A 14,330-nucleotide genomic window follows, 5' to 3' on the forward strand; every position below is an offset into this window, starting at 1 on the left:
GACTGTGGAAGTCACTATTAAGGCAGTGGGGTAATGTGGAGGTTACTGTTAAGGGAGCAGGGTACTGTGGCAGTCACTGTTAAAAGGGCGGGTGCTGTGGAGGTCACTGTTAAGGGGCCAGAGAACCGTGGAGGTCACAGTTAAGGGGACAGTCCGCTATGGAGGTCAATGTTAAGGGGGCTGGGTGTTGTGGAGGTCACATTTTAGGGGAACAGAGCTCTGTGGGGGTCACTGTTAAGGGGCGGGTTATTGTGGAGATCACTGTTAACGAGACATGGGACTGTGAAGGTCACAAATAAAGGGCTGGCCACTATGGAGGTCACTGTTAACCCCTTAAGGACCGGGCTCATTTTCAACTTAAGGATTGGGCCATTTTTTGCAAATCTGAACAGTGTCACTTTATGTGTGAATAACTTTAAAAAGCTTTATTTATCCAGGCCATTCTGAGATTGTTTTTTCATCACATATTGTACTTCATGACACTGGTAAAATGGAGTAAAACAAAACAACATTTTTATTTATAAAAAAATACCAAATTTAAATTAGCAAATTTCCAAGTTTCAATTTCTCTACTTCTATAATACATAGTAATACCTCCAAAAATAGTTATTAATTTACATTCCCCATATGTCTACTTCATGTTTGGATCATTTTGAGAATGCCATTTTATTTTTTGGAGACGTTACAAGGCTTAGAAGTTTAGAAGCAAATCTTGAAATTTTTCTGAAATTTTCCAAAACCCACTTTTTAAATGACCAGTTCAGGTCTGAAGTCACTTTGTGAGGCTTACATAATAGAAACCACCCAGAAATGACCCCATTCTAGAAACTACACCCCTCAAGCTATTCAAAACTGATTTTACAAATTTTGTTAACCCTTTAGGTGTTCCACAAGAGTTAATGGCAAATGGAGATAAAATTTCAAAATTTCAATTTGTTGGCAAATTTTCCATTTTAATCCATTTTTTCCAGTAACAAAGCAAAGATTAACAGCCAAACAAAACTCAATATTTATTGCCCTGATTCTGTAGTTTGCAGAAACACCCCATATGTGGTAATAAACTGCTGTACAGGCACACGGCAGGGCACAGAAAGAAGTGAACCCATATGGTTTTTGGAAGGCAGATTTTGCTGGACTGGTTTATTTACACCATGTCCCATTTGAAGCCCCCCTGATGCACCCCTACAGTAGAAACTCCAAAAAAGTGACCCCATTTTGGAAACTACGGGATAAGGTGGCAGTTTTGTTGATACTATTTTAGGGTAAATATGATTTTTGGTTGCTCTATATTACACTTTTTTTGAGACAAGGTAACAAAAAATAGAAATTCTGAAATTTCATCTCCATTTGCCATTAACTCTTGTGGAACATCTGAAGGGTTAACAAACTTTGTAAAATCATTTTTGAATACCTTGAGGGGTGTAGTTTCTTAGATGGAGTCACTTTTTTGGAGTTTCTACTGTAGTCTAGGGGTACATCAAGGGGGCTTCAAATGGAACATGGTGTCAAAAAACCAGTCCAGCAAAATCTGCCTTCCAAAAACCCTATGGCATTCCCTTTCTTCTGTGCCCTGTCGTTTGGCCATACAGCAGTTTACGATCACATATGGGGTGTTTATGCAAACTACAGAATCAGGGCAATAAATATTGAGTTTTATTTGGCTGTTAACCCTTGCTTTGTAAAATTTGCCCAAATTACTGTTTTGGGACCGTTTTAATTTTTGTTATTTACATCGTTGATCTGACAGGTTAGATCATGTGCTATTTCTATAGAGCAGGTTGTTACGGATGTGACAATACCAAATATGACAACTTTTTGGGGGTTTTTGTTTCAGTTTTACATAATAAAGCATTTTTGAGTGTCTCCACATTCTGAAAGCCATATATTTTTATTTTTTTTGGGCGACTGTCTTTCGTAGGGGCTAATTTTTTGTGGGATGAGATGTCGGTTTGATTGGCACTATCTTGGGGTGCATATGACATTTTGGTCGCTTGCTATTACACTTTTTGTGATGTAAGGTGACAAAAATGGCTTTTGACACCGTATTTATATTATTTTGCTGTGTTCACCTGAGGGGTTAGGTCATGTGTCATTTTTACAGAGCAGGTTTTTACGGACGCAGCGATACCTTATATGTATACTTTTTATTTATTTATTTATGTTTTACACAATAATATATATTTTTTTAAATATATTTTTTAATGTCTCCATAGTCTGAGAGTCATATTTTTTTTTATTTATTTGGATGATTGTCCTATGTAGGGGCTCATTATTTGCGGGAAAAGATGGCAGTTTTATTGGTACTATTTTGGGAGGCATATAACTTTTTGATCGCTTGCTATTACACTTTTTCTGATGTGAGGTGACAAAAATGGCTTTTTTTACACAGTTTCTAATTTAAAAAAAATACGATATTTACCTGAGGGGTTAGATCATGTGATATTTTTATATAACAGGTTCTTACGGACACGGCGATACCTAATATGTATATATTTCTTTATTTATTTAACTTTAACACAATAACAGCATTTTAAAAAAAAAAAATCATGTTTTAGTGTCTCCATAGTATGAGAGCCATATTCTTTTTACTTTTTGGGCGATTGTCTCATGTAGGGGCAAATTTTTTGCAGGATGAGGTGCCGATTTGATTGGTACCATTTTGGCGTACATACGACTTTTTTGATCACTTTTATTACCTTTTTGGGGAAGTAAGGCGGGCAAAATTTCTATTTCATCATAGTTTTTATTTTTATTTTTTTATGGCGTTCACCATGCGGGGAAAGTAACATGACCGTTTCATAGATCAGGTCATTACGGACACAGTGATATCAAACATGTGTAGCGCATTTATTTTTTTATTTTTTTTAATCAGTGAAATTTTTAATTTTTTTTTACCCAGACCCACTTGGTTCTTATAGATCCAGTGGATCTGATGTCTGTATAATACAATACAGTACACTATATAGTGTACTGCACTGTATTTTCACTTTACACTTAGTCTGATCAGACTTCTGCCTTTAGCAGAAGTCTGATCAGACTTAGCCATACCATGGCAAGCCGGAAGCCTGTGAAGGCGTCCGGTTGCCATGGTAACCATCACCCGCTGCCACAACAGAGCAGCGGGTGATGGAGAGGGAGGAGGGCCCCCTCCCTCTGTGATCCCGTCAAGAATTGGGGGCTGAAATGACACAGCAGCCCCCGATGGGAGAGGGAGGGAGCTCCCTTCCTGTTAACCCCTTCCATACAGCGGTCCCTACAGACCGCGGCATGGAAGGAGTTAAACGGCTGACATCTGTGCCAGCACAGATGTCAGACGTTTCAAGCAGAGTGTCAGCAATGTGCTGATACTCTGCTAACCGCTCGGCCATTCTGGAAATGAGAGAGGGGGCGGGCGGATGATCGCGCGCGCGCCCACACTGCCTGCACCCTTCCCCGCACAGCCCTCTGGCACATAACAATGAGGGCTGCAAGGGGGGGTGTTAAAAATGAAAAGATGTGTCATGTTGAAGTTTCTGATCCCTGTTGTCACGGACCGCGGGGATCAGAAACTTCCGAAAGCGCTGCAAATCGCAGGTCTGAATTGGATCTGCGGTTTGCAGCTATTGCCCACGGCATTGTCACAGAGTGCCTGCTGAATGATTTCAGCAGGCACCCTGTTCCGATCACCGCCCGCCGCGCGGCCGTGATTGGAAATACATAGGGTGTACCTGTATGCCCTGTGTCCTTTAGTACCGGGACATCAGGGCGTACCTGTATGCCCTGTGTCCCCAAGAGGTTAAGGGGGTGAGTTATTGTGGAAATCACTGTTAAGGAGACGGGTACTGTGGAGGTCACTAATAAAGGGGTGAGCGCTGTCGATTTTACTGCTAAGGGGGAAGGTCGCTGTGGCGGTCACTGTTAAAGGGGCGGACACTGTGGAGGTTACTGTTCAGGGGCAGGGGACTGGCGAGGCCACTATTAAAGGGGCAAAAGCTGTGGAGGTCACTGTTAAGGAAGCGGGGTACTGTGAGGTCACTGTTAAGGGAACGGGGTACTGTGGCAGTCACTGTTAAAGGGGCAGGCACTGTGGAGGTCTCTGTCAAGAGGGCAGGGAATGGTGGAAGTTAAAGGGACTGTCCCCTTCTGGAGGTCAGTGTTAAGGGGCGGGGGGTGTTTTATTGGTCACTGTTAAGGGTGAGAGCCCCCTGTAGTGGTCACTGTCAAGGGGATGGTGTGCTGTGGAGCTCACTGTTAAAAGGGCAGGCTGCTGTGAAGGTCAAAGTTAAGGGGGTGGGCTAGTGTGGAGGTCCCATTTTAAGGAGAAGGGGCACTGTGGGGGGTCAGTGTTAAGGGGTGGGAGTCTGTGGCTGTCACTGTAAAGGGGTTGGGGGGCTGTAGAGGTCACGTTATGGGGGGGACACACACAAACATTAAATGAAATAGATGAAATATGCCTGTGCAAAGCCAGTTCCAATCCCTATTTATCTGGAATAAATAGTTATAATCCTTATTTATCTATAACTAATAGTGCTAATCACAATTTACCTAGAACTAACAGTGTCGACTACCATTTATCAAAAAAAAAAAAAAGAAAAAACGTGAATCCCTGGTCCATAGATGGTGTCAGTTATTGCAACTCATCTCATTAAAAGTGAATGGGGCTTACCGTAATTGCAATGACAGACACAGCCCATGAGCAAGAGTGCCGTTGCTTCAGGAAGAAGGCAACTATATATTTTCATTCTCTTACAAGTTCCTTAAATCTGTGATAATAAGAAATTACGTTGAACAGGTAGAACTTACATCAGTTGTAAGGATCAGGCCCAGAAGAAATAAAACCATGCATATAATAAGAGAAAAAACTGCTTTCTTTGGTCTGAGGTAGTAGGGAAATTCATCTGTTATGGCCGTCACTATTGTTTCCATGAATGCAAACTGTGGATTAAGCAAATCATAGAGGTTATAGATTTTTTTTAGTGTAGGACAGTATAAAAGGTAACTAAAACTATACAAAAGAAACTTACCTGGCTGTCTAATCCGAGGGTCAGAAGCATAAAGAAAAAGAGGAATGACCAAAATGGTGATAGTGGAAGCATTGTCATTGCTTGTGGGTATACAACAAAGGCCAGACCAGGACCTAGGGGCAGAAGAATAAACTTACATCTTAGTTTCTCACTTATTGGAATGTTTTTTGTAATAGTAGCCATTTCTGATGGGTATCATTACTACATACTGTGGAGAAACATCTAATTCTAGGCATAGCTCATACCATTAATGGCAATATATTTTAAAAATAGTATATTATGTAAATCAGATTTTTATAAACATATTTAAAGCAGTATTCTTACAATTTCTTTTTATTTCATGTCCCCTCTCCCTCCGTTGATGTAAAAGACAACTTGTCCAAACAAATGGTTTGATCATACTTTGCGTTTTGCATTTTTTTAACTAATGTTTATAATTTTTCAAATAAAATGCAGCAAAAAAAGGCATGGAGTGTGAAGAGGTGTAGTTCAATGAGTTCCATAAGAAGCAAATAACCAGAAAGACAAAAAGAATATAGCACAGGCACCTATTTCAGTGGCCATGGTTACTCATACTGGTTTGTTTTTTAAAGCTAACTGAAAATGATCGTTTATGGCGACAATTAGTCAGAAATATATTAGATATTCCTCTCTAGTGATGTAACAGGTATGTAACAGGTATCACTACAGAAGCAGTTCACATGTTTTTACGCTAAAGATCCTGAATCGGCAGGAGAGACAACAGTGTAACACGTAAGCTTTACTAATGTCTGGGTGTGTGGAGTGCAACTAACTTGGTGCTGTGATCCAAAAGCTGGTAAATGCCATGGTGTCAATAAAATTGACTAATTAGATGAAGAGGGTTGATTAGATGGACAACTGCCCATCTTCTGACTCCTTTTCTGTGTAACCCCTGCAGAAAAGGCAGTAGTCTAGAGGATGCTGTGGCTTTCAATTACAAGCAGGAACTCACTGCAGCAGGCATTAGTGCTGATTCTGCCTAGGTGAAGTGGACTACAAATCCCATGAGCACTCGCCATGGACCAGGTGGAAAGGCTAAGGGAGGAAGGGGAACAGCAGCTATATAGATAGCAGATAGAGAGACTGAGAGATCTTCACAGACAGAAGTGTGCCCTGCTTCCGTACAGATACTGCAGCACAATCCTGACAGCTCCTGTATGAGAAGAGAAAGCTCAGCTGCTGCATTGATCCTTCAGCACAGCCCAGACAGCATCTGTGTTTCCAGAGCAAGAAGGGAAAGCTCAGCAGCTGCATTAACCCTGCAGCACAGCCAAGATAGCTCCTGTGTTTCCAGTGTCAGAAGGGAAAGCTCAGCTGCTGCATTGATCCTTCAGCACAGCCCAGACAGCTCCTGTGTTTCCAGTGCAAGAAGGGAAAGCTCAGCTGCTGCATTAACCCTGCAGCACAGCTCAGACAGCTCCTATGTTTCCATTGTCAGAAGGAAAAGCTCAGCTGCTGCATTGATCCTTCAGCACAGCCCAGACAGCATCTGCGTTTCCTGTATGAGAAGAGAAAGCTCGGCTGCTGCATTAACCCTGCAACACAGCCCAGACAGCTCCTGTTTCCAGTACAAGAAGGGAAAGCTCAGCTGCTGCATTAACCCTGCAGCACAGCACACACAGCTCCTGTGTTTCCAGAGCAAGAAGAGAAAGCTCAGCTGCTGCATTAACCCTGCAGCACAGCCCAGACAGCTCCTGTGTTTTCAGTACAAGAAGGGAAACCTCAGCTGCTGCATTAACCCTGCAGCACAGCACAGACATCTCCTGTGTTTTCAGTGTCAGAAGGGAAAGCTCAGCTGCTGCATTGATCCTTCAGCACAGCCCAGACAGCATCTGTGTTTCCAGAGCAAGAAGGGAAAGCTCAGCTGCTGCATTAACCCTGCAGCACAGCCCAGACAGCCCCTGTGTTTCCAGTACAAGAAGGGAAAGCTCAGCTGCTGCATTGATCCTTCAGCACAGCCCAGACAACATCTGTGTTTCCAGAGCAAGAAGGAAAAGCTCAGAAGCTGCATTAACACTGCAGCACAGCCAAGACAGCTCCTGTGTTTCCAGTGTCAGAAGGGAAAGCTCAGCTGCTGCATTGATCCTTCAGCACAGCTCAGACAGCTCCTGTGTTTCCAGTGCAAGAAGGGAAAGCTCAGCTGCTGCATTACCCCTACAGCCAAGCCTGCATCCCAAGAGGATTTTGCCTCTGACTCCACTCCCATCCAACATTCTGATTGTTTCAGCCCCAAGTTGATTCCCAGGCAGGACAATCGTAAGTGCACCAACATTAGCACGCCAAAGTTTTCTGCAATTGGGCCTCAATGTTTAGACTGAGTTAATTGCTAGACAGTAGGGTATAGCAAGCTAAGTGCTAGGAGTAGATAGCTGGGAAGAGCATACTGTTTTTATCTTCCAAAGGAGAGCATATATGACCACCATCACTACTTGCTGTTACAGATAGCCCACTCTCTTCACCAGGGTTTTTTCTTAGACAGAATTGCAATCTGTGCTTTGTTCCTTTTACTGCATTATATTTATGTTCTTCACTATTGTTCACCCTTTCCCAAATAAATCTGTTGATCAGTCAACTACTTCCTGGGGTGAGTGTGTAATGAACTGGGTAGGGGTTTTCCAAGTCTGCCCCTGGAGGAAGAGAAGTACCCTCCTGCTATCCTATAGACCTCCAAGCAAGATTGGGGTGGAGGCATTGCATCATAATGAGGTGAGAAGCACCATATACCCTGCCTACCAAAGGATGCCCAAAGGGGTGTTACAGCTGGAAAAAAAAGACCCCCTTATGTGACAGAACAAGAATGCTCTCATTTTGAGGGAGTAATTGATGACTTGTCTTGCACAGAAGTTTATCTTAGTGGAGGCCCCATCAGAAGGGGGGAAGTGCCCCATCAGAAAACTCAATCGCAGATGCTGTCAATATTTTTGTTGTTCTGCTCCAATGATGAGAGCTAAAATGCTGATATGAACCCAGCCTTACCCCTCCCCTGGGGTCATATTAAGTTACATTCAACTTGAATGGGTCCGTGATCCGTCCGCGGAGGCATGGGCAGAAACACCACAGAAGCACTCAGTAGTGCTTCCGTGGGGCTCTGATTGGATTATGGTGGATATTAGTCTTACATAATTTGCAGACTGTAGAGCACAGGTAGGGTGGTAGATAGAAATGAAGGAGGAGATGTGTGTGTGGGGGGGCAGCACTGTGGAGAGCTTTGTGGGTAAGAATGAGCTGTTTAAAATGAATCCATACAGTGCAATGACTGGCACAGGGTGGAGGCATTGGAGTAGCCAGATAAGTTAGCCTGGCTGCTGCATTCAGGATAGATTGGAGAAGGGAGAGTTTAATGAGGGGGAGGCCAATTAATAAAGAGTTGCAATAATCAAAACAAGAACGGAGCAGGGTCACAATGAGAGTTTTTGTTGTGTCCACAGTAAGAAAGGAGCATATTCTAGAGATGTATTTGAGGTGTAGGCTACTGAAAATGACTATGAAAAAATAATGTATTCGGTACAAATTAAATATTGACATTGGCCTCCTGCTGGTAATACCGGCTACTTTGATGATTTATCAGCAAAGTGGTATCCCAGGTTGCAGACAAATTGAATGCTGACTTCTTACTGCTGGTAACTAGACATTTTATTTCATCTGTAATCTGTCTCATTTCCAGCAGGAATCTGCACAAATCAGTTCCTTTCCTGGGTGTAGGGAGAACTAAATTGGTCAGTTAATTAGTCAGAGGGGCTTTGGCAAGATGAGCAGTGTTTCAAAAAAAATATGGGGGCTTAGGTCTGCAAAAATGCAACCCAAGAATTTATGGAAATAAGCTTCCGATTTATTGTACGTTGGTAGATATAAAATATACACTATAAGTAAGTCTTATGACAGTCTTACATTTCACCAAGATATTTAGGATTATCTTAAAAGTACATTTCACTGACCACACAGTGTTGTGCTATTAAAGCTTGCCATACACATTAGATTAATATAGGCTGACTATCTAATGTGTATAGGGGGCCTTCCACTTTTCTCCTGCAGAACAGAATTGCCGTATCATTTTGCCCATCAAAGATTTCTAAATAATATTGTCCCTGACAAATACTATCAACCACATAATCATGACCATGGAGTAGTCAGTGTTTTACCATACAAATGTACCCCTATAATACATATTATATCTGTTCTTTTGTCCTCAAGCACTCTAGATTGATAGAATTTTTTTTTTAATTCTCACAGTTAACAATTAGTTAGTTACTCAGAATCTAACCTAGGGTTAGCAGTTGCACATGACGTGGCTTCCCCCAGAGATTAGAGGTAATCTCCAGGGGTGATAAAATGATCACCGCGTTCAATTTAATTTACAAAGGAGTTGTCTTCATGACACAAGCCCTTTGACCACTTCCCAACTGACTGTCACGTTCCAGAAGACATGACAAGACAGGTAACAGACCAGGAACACCAACTGAAAATGTTATTACACATAATAATAAACGAACATGACAGTAATCACTGGACAAGCAGGCAAGTGTATAGTGGCAGATACTACCACTGGACCAAGTGCACCACTTGGGGACAAACCCAGAGGGCAGAACTAAGTGATCCCCATTTTTCACAGAGCCCATGGTGGTGGGGATGAACTTGGCCGAGGGCTCACCAGGCCGCACACCTCCAGGATGGTCCCGGTGCACTTGGCCAATCACCTGCAGAGACGGTGCTGGTACAAGCACCAGTGTTCTAGACAAACATGAGACTAGACTGGAACCCAGGAACATGAACCCAAACACAGGACACTGTACAGGCAAGACAAAATGGGAACCAGACAAGACACAGAACTGGCAGATGACTAGACTCTATGTAGACACTGCTACACAGCGGTCTTAGCCAGAGCTGCACAAATGGACTAAGAAGTCCTCCCTCCGGAGAATCAACATGACCAGGCTACAAGACTAGGCAGGCAATAATCATGCTACACCCTTTCACCGAAGGAAAAGGGCAGTTAAGCACTGCCAGGCTATCAAGGAACTAGACACAGAAGACCAGGCTATACATGGACAAGGGTACAGAGGCAAAACACAATACAGACTAGGCAAATCTCAGACAAGGACAGATACCAACACAACATGGCAAGACATGGTCAAACAGAGCAAACAGACATAAATGTGTGGGAAACAACACAAATGCTTTACCAGGCAACACCACACAGAAGGGGCAGATAGCAAGCAAAGATGCTGCACCCAGCAAGGCTCAAAACAGACAAAACCCCCAAGACCCACAGCTCACAATTAGAAAAGGCTGCATAACGAGGGCATAAACCACACTCAGGCCCACACCAGGGAATGTTAACCCCACCAGAACCAGGAGTAACAAGAACTATAAAACAAACAATACAAGTGTCAGTTTACACCCGTCACTGTATGCTACAGCCAACATGCCCCAAACAACAACCAGCATACACGGGAAAACCCATAGCCAGTATGAGGTTACATTCAGCCAGCCTACACAACAACAAGGATTGACAGAACCGCACAGATACAACAAACTAATAGCATCCATACTCAGACCATGTGCACACACAAGGCCGCAGCCAGCACGCATCACAGAACCAGCATACACGGGAAAACCCATAGCCAGTATGAGGTTACATTCAGCCAGCCTACACAACAACAAGGATTGACAGAACCGCACAGATACAACAAACTAATAGCATCCATACTCAGACCATGTGCACACACAAGGCCGCAGCCAGCACGCATCACAGAACCAGCATACATGGGAACACCCACAGCCAGTACATACACTGCATGCATCCAGCCTGCACGGCACTGGTTACAGGAACCACAGACATATGGATGTGGGGAGACACAAACACAGGCAACAGTTCATACACAACACCACAGCCACAGCAGTCACAAGCAACCAGCATACACAGGTGTCAGCCTGCATCCAATACGCGAGAGAGCATGCAGTCAGCCGACACGGCCACAACTGTCACAGTGAACTGCACCGTGACACTGCCCAACGTAACAGCAGACACCCAGGGCTAACGAATGCGAGCGACGATAACGGCAATCACACACATTTAACCCTTCAGATGCCGCGGTCAAATTTGATCACTGGGAGTTCAAAAACCCAGGAGTATGCGCTCCCGGGCTTCCAGTGGCTTTCCAACCATAGCCAGCAGAATTATGATTTTCGTTCTGGGTTATAATAAAGGCTTAAAATCCAAATAAGTGCACGTAATGTATTTACAAAGTTGTAAATGTTGTTTCATGTACATTAATTACAGTAGCATGCAAAAGTTTGTGCACTTCTGGTCAAAATTACTGTTACTGTGAACAGTTAAGCAAGCTGAAGATGAAATGTTCTCTAAAAGGCATAAACTTAAAGGGAACCTGTCACCGGGATTTTGTGTATAGAGCTGAGGACATGGGTTGCTAGATGGCCGCTAGCACACCTGCAATACCCAGTCCCCATAGCTCTGTGTGCTTTTATTGTGTAAAATAACCGATTTGATACATATGCAAATTAACCTGAGATGAGTCCTGTCCCTGACTCATCTCACATACAGGACTCATCTCAGGGACAGGACTCATCTCAGGTTAATTTGCATATGTATCAAATCGTTTTGTTTTTTTCACAATAAAAGCACACAGAGCTATGGGGACTGGGTATTGCGGATGTGCTAGCGGCCATCTACTGTATCAACCCATGTCCTCAGCTCTATACACAAAATCCCGGTGACAGGTTCCCTTTAAAGATGACACATTCCCTTTGTATTTTAAGCAAAAACTATTTTTTATTTTAAATGTTTTATATTTTAACCAAAAAGGAAAATGTCCGAAGCAAAGCTTTGGGCAGATATCACAGAAAATAAATATACAGTATATTACAGATATGTATAAACCATGAGGGACAAGGGATTCACAGAAGGCATGGAGTTCAAAAATAACCTTTAATTTTCATAATAAAATATACCATAGAAATGAAAATGCCAAAAGACAAATAAATGGTCCTAGGGCAATTATCTTGCAGCATCTGTATCTGTATATTATCATTACCCTAATGGTCTATTTTGTCCTCTGATGAACCCGACAGGGAGAAGCGCATTGAGTCGGCTTAGGGTGTACTAGGGCAGGCATGCTCAACCTGCGACCCTCCAGCTGTTGCAAAACTACAACTCCCAGCATGCCTGAACAGTCTACAGCTATCAGCCTACATCAGGGCATTGTGGGAGTTGTAGTTTTATAACAGCTGGAGGGCCGCAGGTTGAGCATGCCTGTACTAGGGTATGGACAGGGGTAGGTTCCTGTGCAGGGTTCACCCACCATCAGGGTGATTTTCTGTAATTAGTAGCAGACAGGGCATATTAGGGAAAGTTTTTCTCTCCCTGTTTGTACTCTGCTTACCATCCCTACATCTCATCCGGCATTGCCCTTTTTATATATATTTTTTTTATTGTCGTTATTCCTGTTTATATGGAAAGGGCCCTATTTATTTCTTTATTTGTCTTTTGGCATATACACAAATGATATATTTTATTATTATAAATTAAAGGTTAATTCTTAACTCCATGCCTTCTGTGACAGTTTTGGGCATAACAGCTTGCAAATGCTCTTTGTAGCCAGCCAAGAGTCTTTTGATTCTTGTATGCAGGATTTTCAACCATTCTTCCTTGCAAAAGTCTTCCAGTTGTGTCAGATGTCTGGGCTATCTTGCACAAATGGGATTTTTGAGGTCTATTAACAGATTTTCAATGATGTTCAGATCGGGGAATGTGAGGACCATGGTAAAACCTTCAGTTTGTGCCTTTTGAGGTAGTCTATTGTGGATTTTGAAGTGTGTTATCCATTTATAGAAGACATCCTCTTTTCAACTTCTGATTTTATACAATTGGTTTTATATTTGCTTCCAGAATTTGATGTAAGTTCATCTGATCCATTACTCCCTCTTACCCATAAAATGTTCCCTATGCCATTGGCTGCAACACAACCCCAAAGCATGATTGATGCACCCCAATGCTTAATGGTTGGAGAGGTGTTCATGACATTATGTGCCATTTTTTCTGCAAACATATCTTTGCTCATTATGGCCAAAAAGTTCTATCTTAACCTCATCAGTCCATAGGACTTGTTTCCAAAATGCATCAGGCTTGTTTAGATGCTCTTTTGCAAACTTATGACTCTGAATTTTGTGGTGAAGACGCAGGAGAGGTTTTCTTCTTATGACTCTTCCATGAAGGCCATATTTGTGAAGGTGTCACTGAATATCAGAATAATGTACCACAATTCAAGGCTGTTAAACACTCCTGAGGGTCTTTTGCAGTCAAGAGGGGATTCTAACAATCCTATGAGCAGCTGTCTCTCAAATTTTTCTTGGTCTTCCAGAACATCTCTTGACCCCCACTGTTCCTGTTAACTGCCATTTCTTAATTACATTTCAAACTGAGGAAATCGCAACCAGAAAACGCTGTGCTACCTTCTTATAGCCTTCTCCTGCTTTGTGGGCCTCAGTAATTTTCATTTTCCAAGTATTAGGCAGCTGCTTGGAAGAACCCATGGCTGCTGTTTTGGGGACAAAGTTAGAGGAATATGGGTATTTATAAAACTTTGAAATTTGCACCACCTGGCCTTATCTAACGATGATTGTGAACAAACCTTAAACAGGCTATTTAAAGAGGACCTTTCATGGGTCCAGACATTATAAACTAAGTATCAGGATACGTAGGTTATAGTGCAGGGATCTAACGGCACTTACAATTATTTCTGGGCTCCGCTCCGTTCTCCCGCTGTGACCCCCGTTGTATTCTCCTTCCTGGTATGCTAATTTTAGCATGGGAAAAATGAGGAGGAGACTAAGTCTTTCTCCGTGGGCGTCTTCTTCTCTCTGGCTGTAGCGCTGTCCAATCGCAGCGAAGAGCGTCACAGCCAGGGAGAAGGTGAGTTTTTTTACTCTTTGGCTGTGACGCTCTCTGCTGGGATTTGAAAGCGCTACAGCCAGGAAGAAGGAGACGCCCACAGAGAAAGACTCAGTTTCCTCCTCAGTGTTCCGATGAAAAAATTAGCATACCAGGCGGGAGAATACAACGGGTGCCACAGCGGGTGAAAGAAGTGGGGCCCAGAAAAAATAGTAAGCGCAGTTAGATTCCTGCACTATGCCCTACGTATCCTGATACTTAGTTTATAATTTCTGGACCAATGAAAGGTCCTCTTTAAGGTCTGAGACTTTGGTCAAAGCTACTTAGGTTCCCATATTTTTGCAAGGCACCCCTTTACTTTGTTCACTCTGCAATTGTACAAAACCAAAATAATACAC

At 42.8% G+C, this 14,330-nt stretch overlaps 1 protein-coding gene across 1 annotated transcript in view; it reads right to left on the reverse strand.

The window, feature by feature from the left end:
- Positions 1-14,330, reverse strand: part of SLC6A7 (solute carrier family 6 member 7) — a 135,769-nt gene that overhangs the window by 57,019 nt on the left and 64,420 nt on the right. Inside the window, exons 9-10 of the mRNA XM_040440693.1 lie at positions 5,004-5,116; positions 4,783-4,914 (exon numbers count right to left, since the gene is read on the reverse strand). Of these exons, the coding sequence (XP_040296627.1) occupies positions 4,783-4,914; positions 5,004-5,116 (245 nt within the window). The remainder of the gene's footprint in view (positions 1-4,782; positions 4,915-5,003; positions 5,117-14,330) is intronic.

Source organism: Bufo bufo, chromosome 1 (genome assembly GCF_905171765.1).
Source record: "Bufo bufo chromosome 1, aBufBuf1.1, whole genome shotgun sequence".
Taxonomy (NCBI): Eukaryota; Metazoa; Chordata; class Amphibia; order Anura; family Bufonidae; genus Bufo; species Bufo bufo.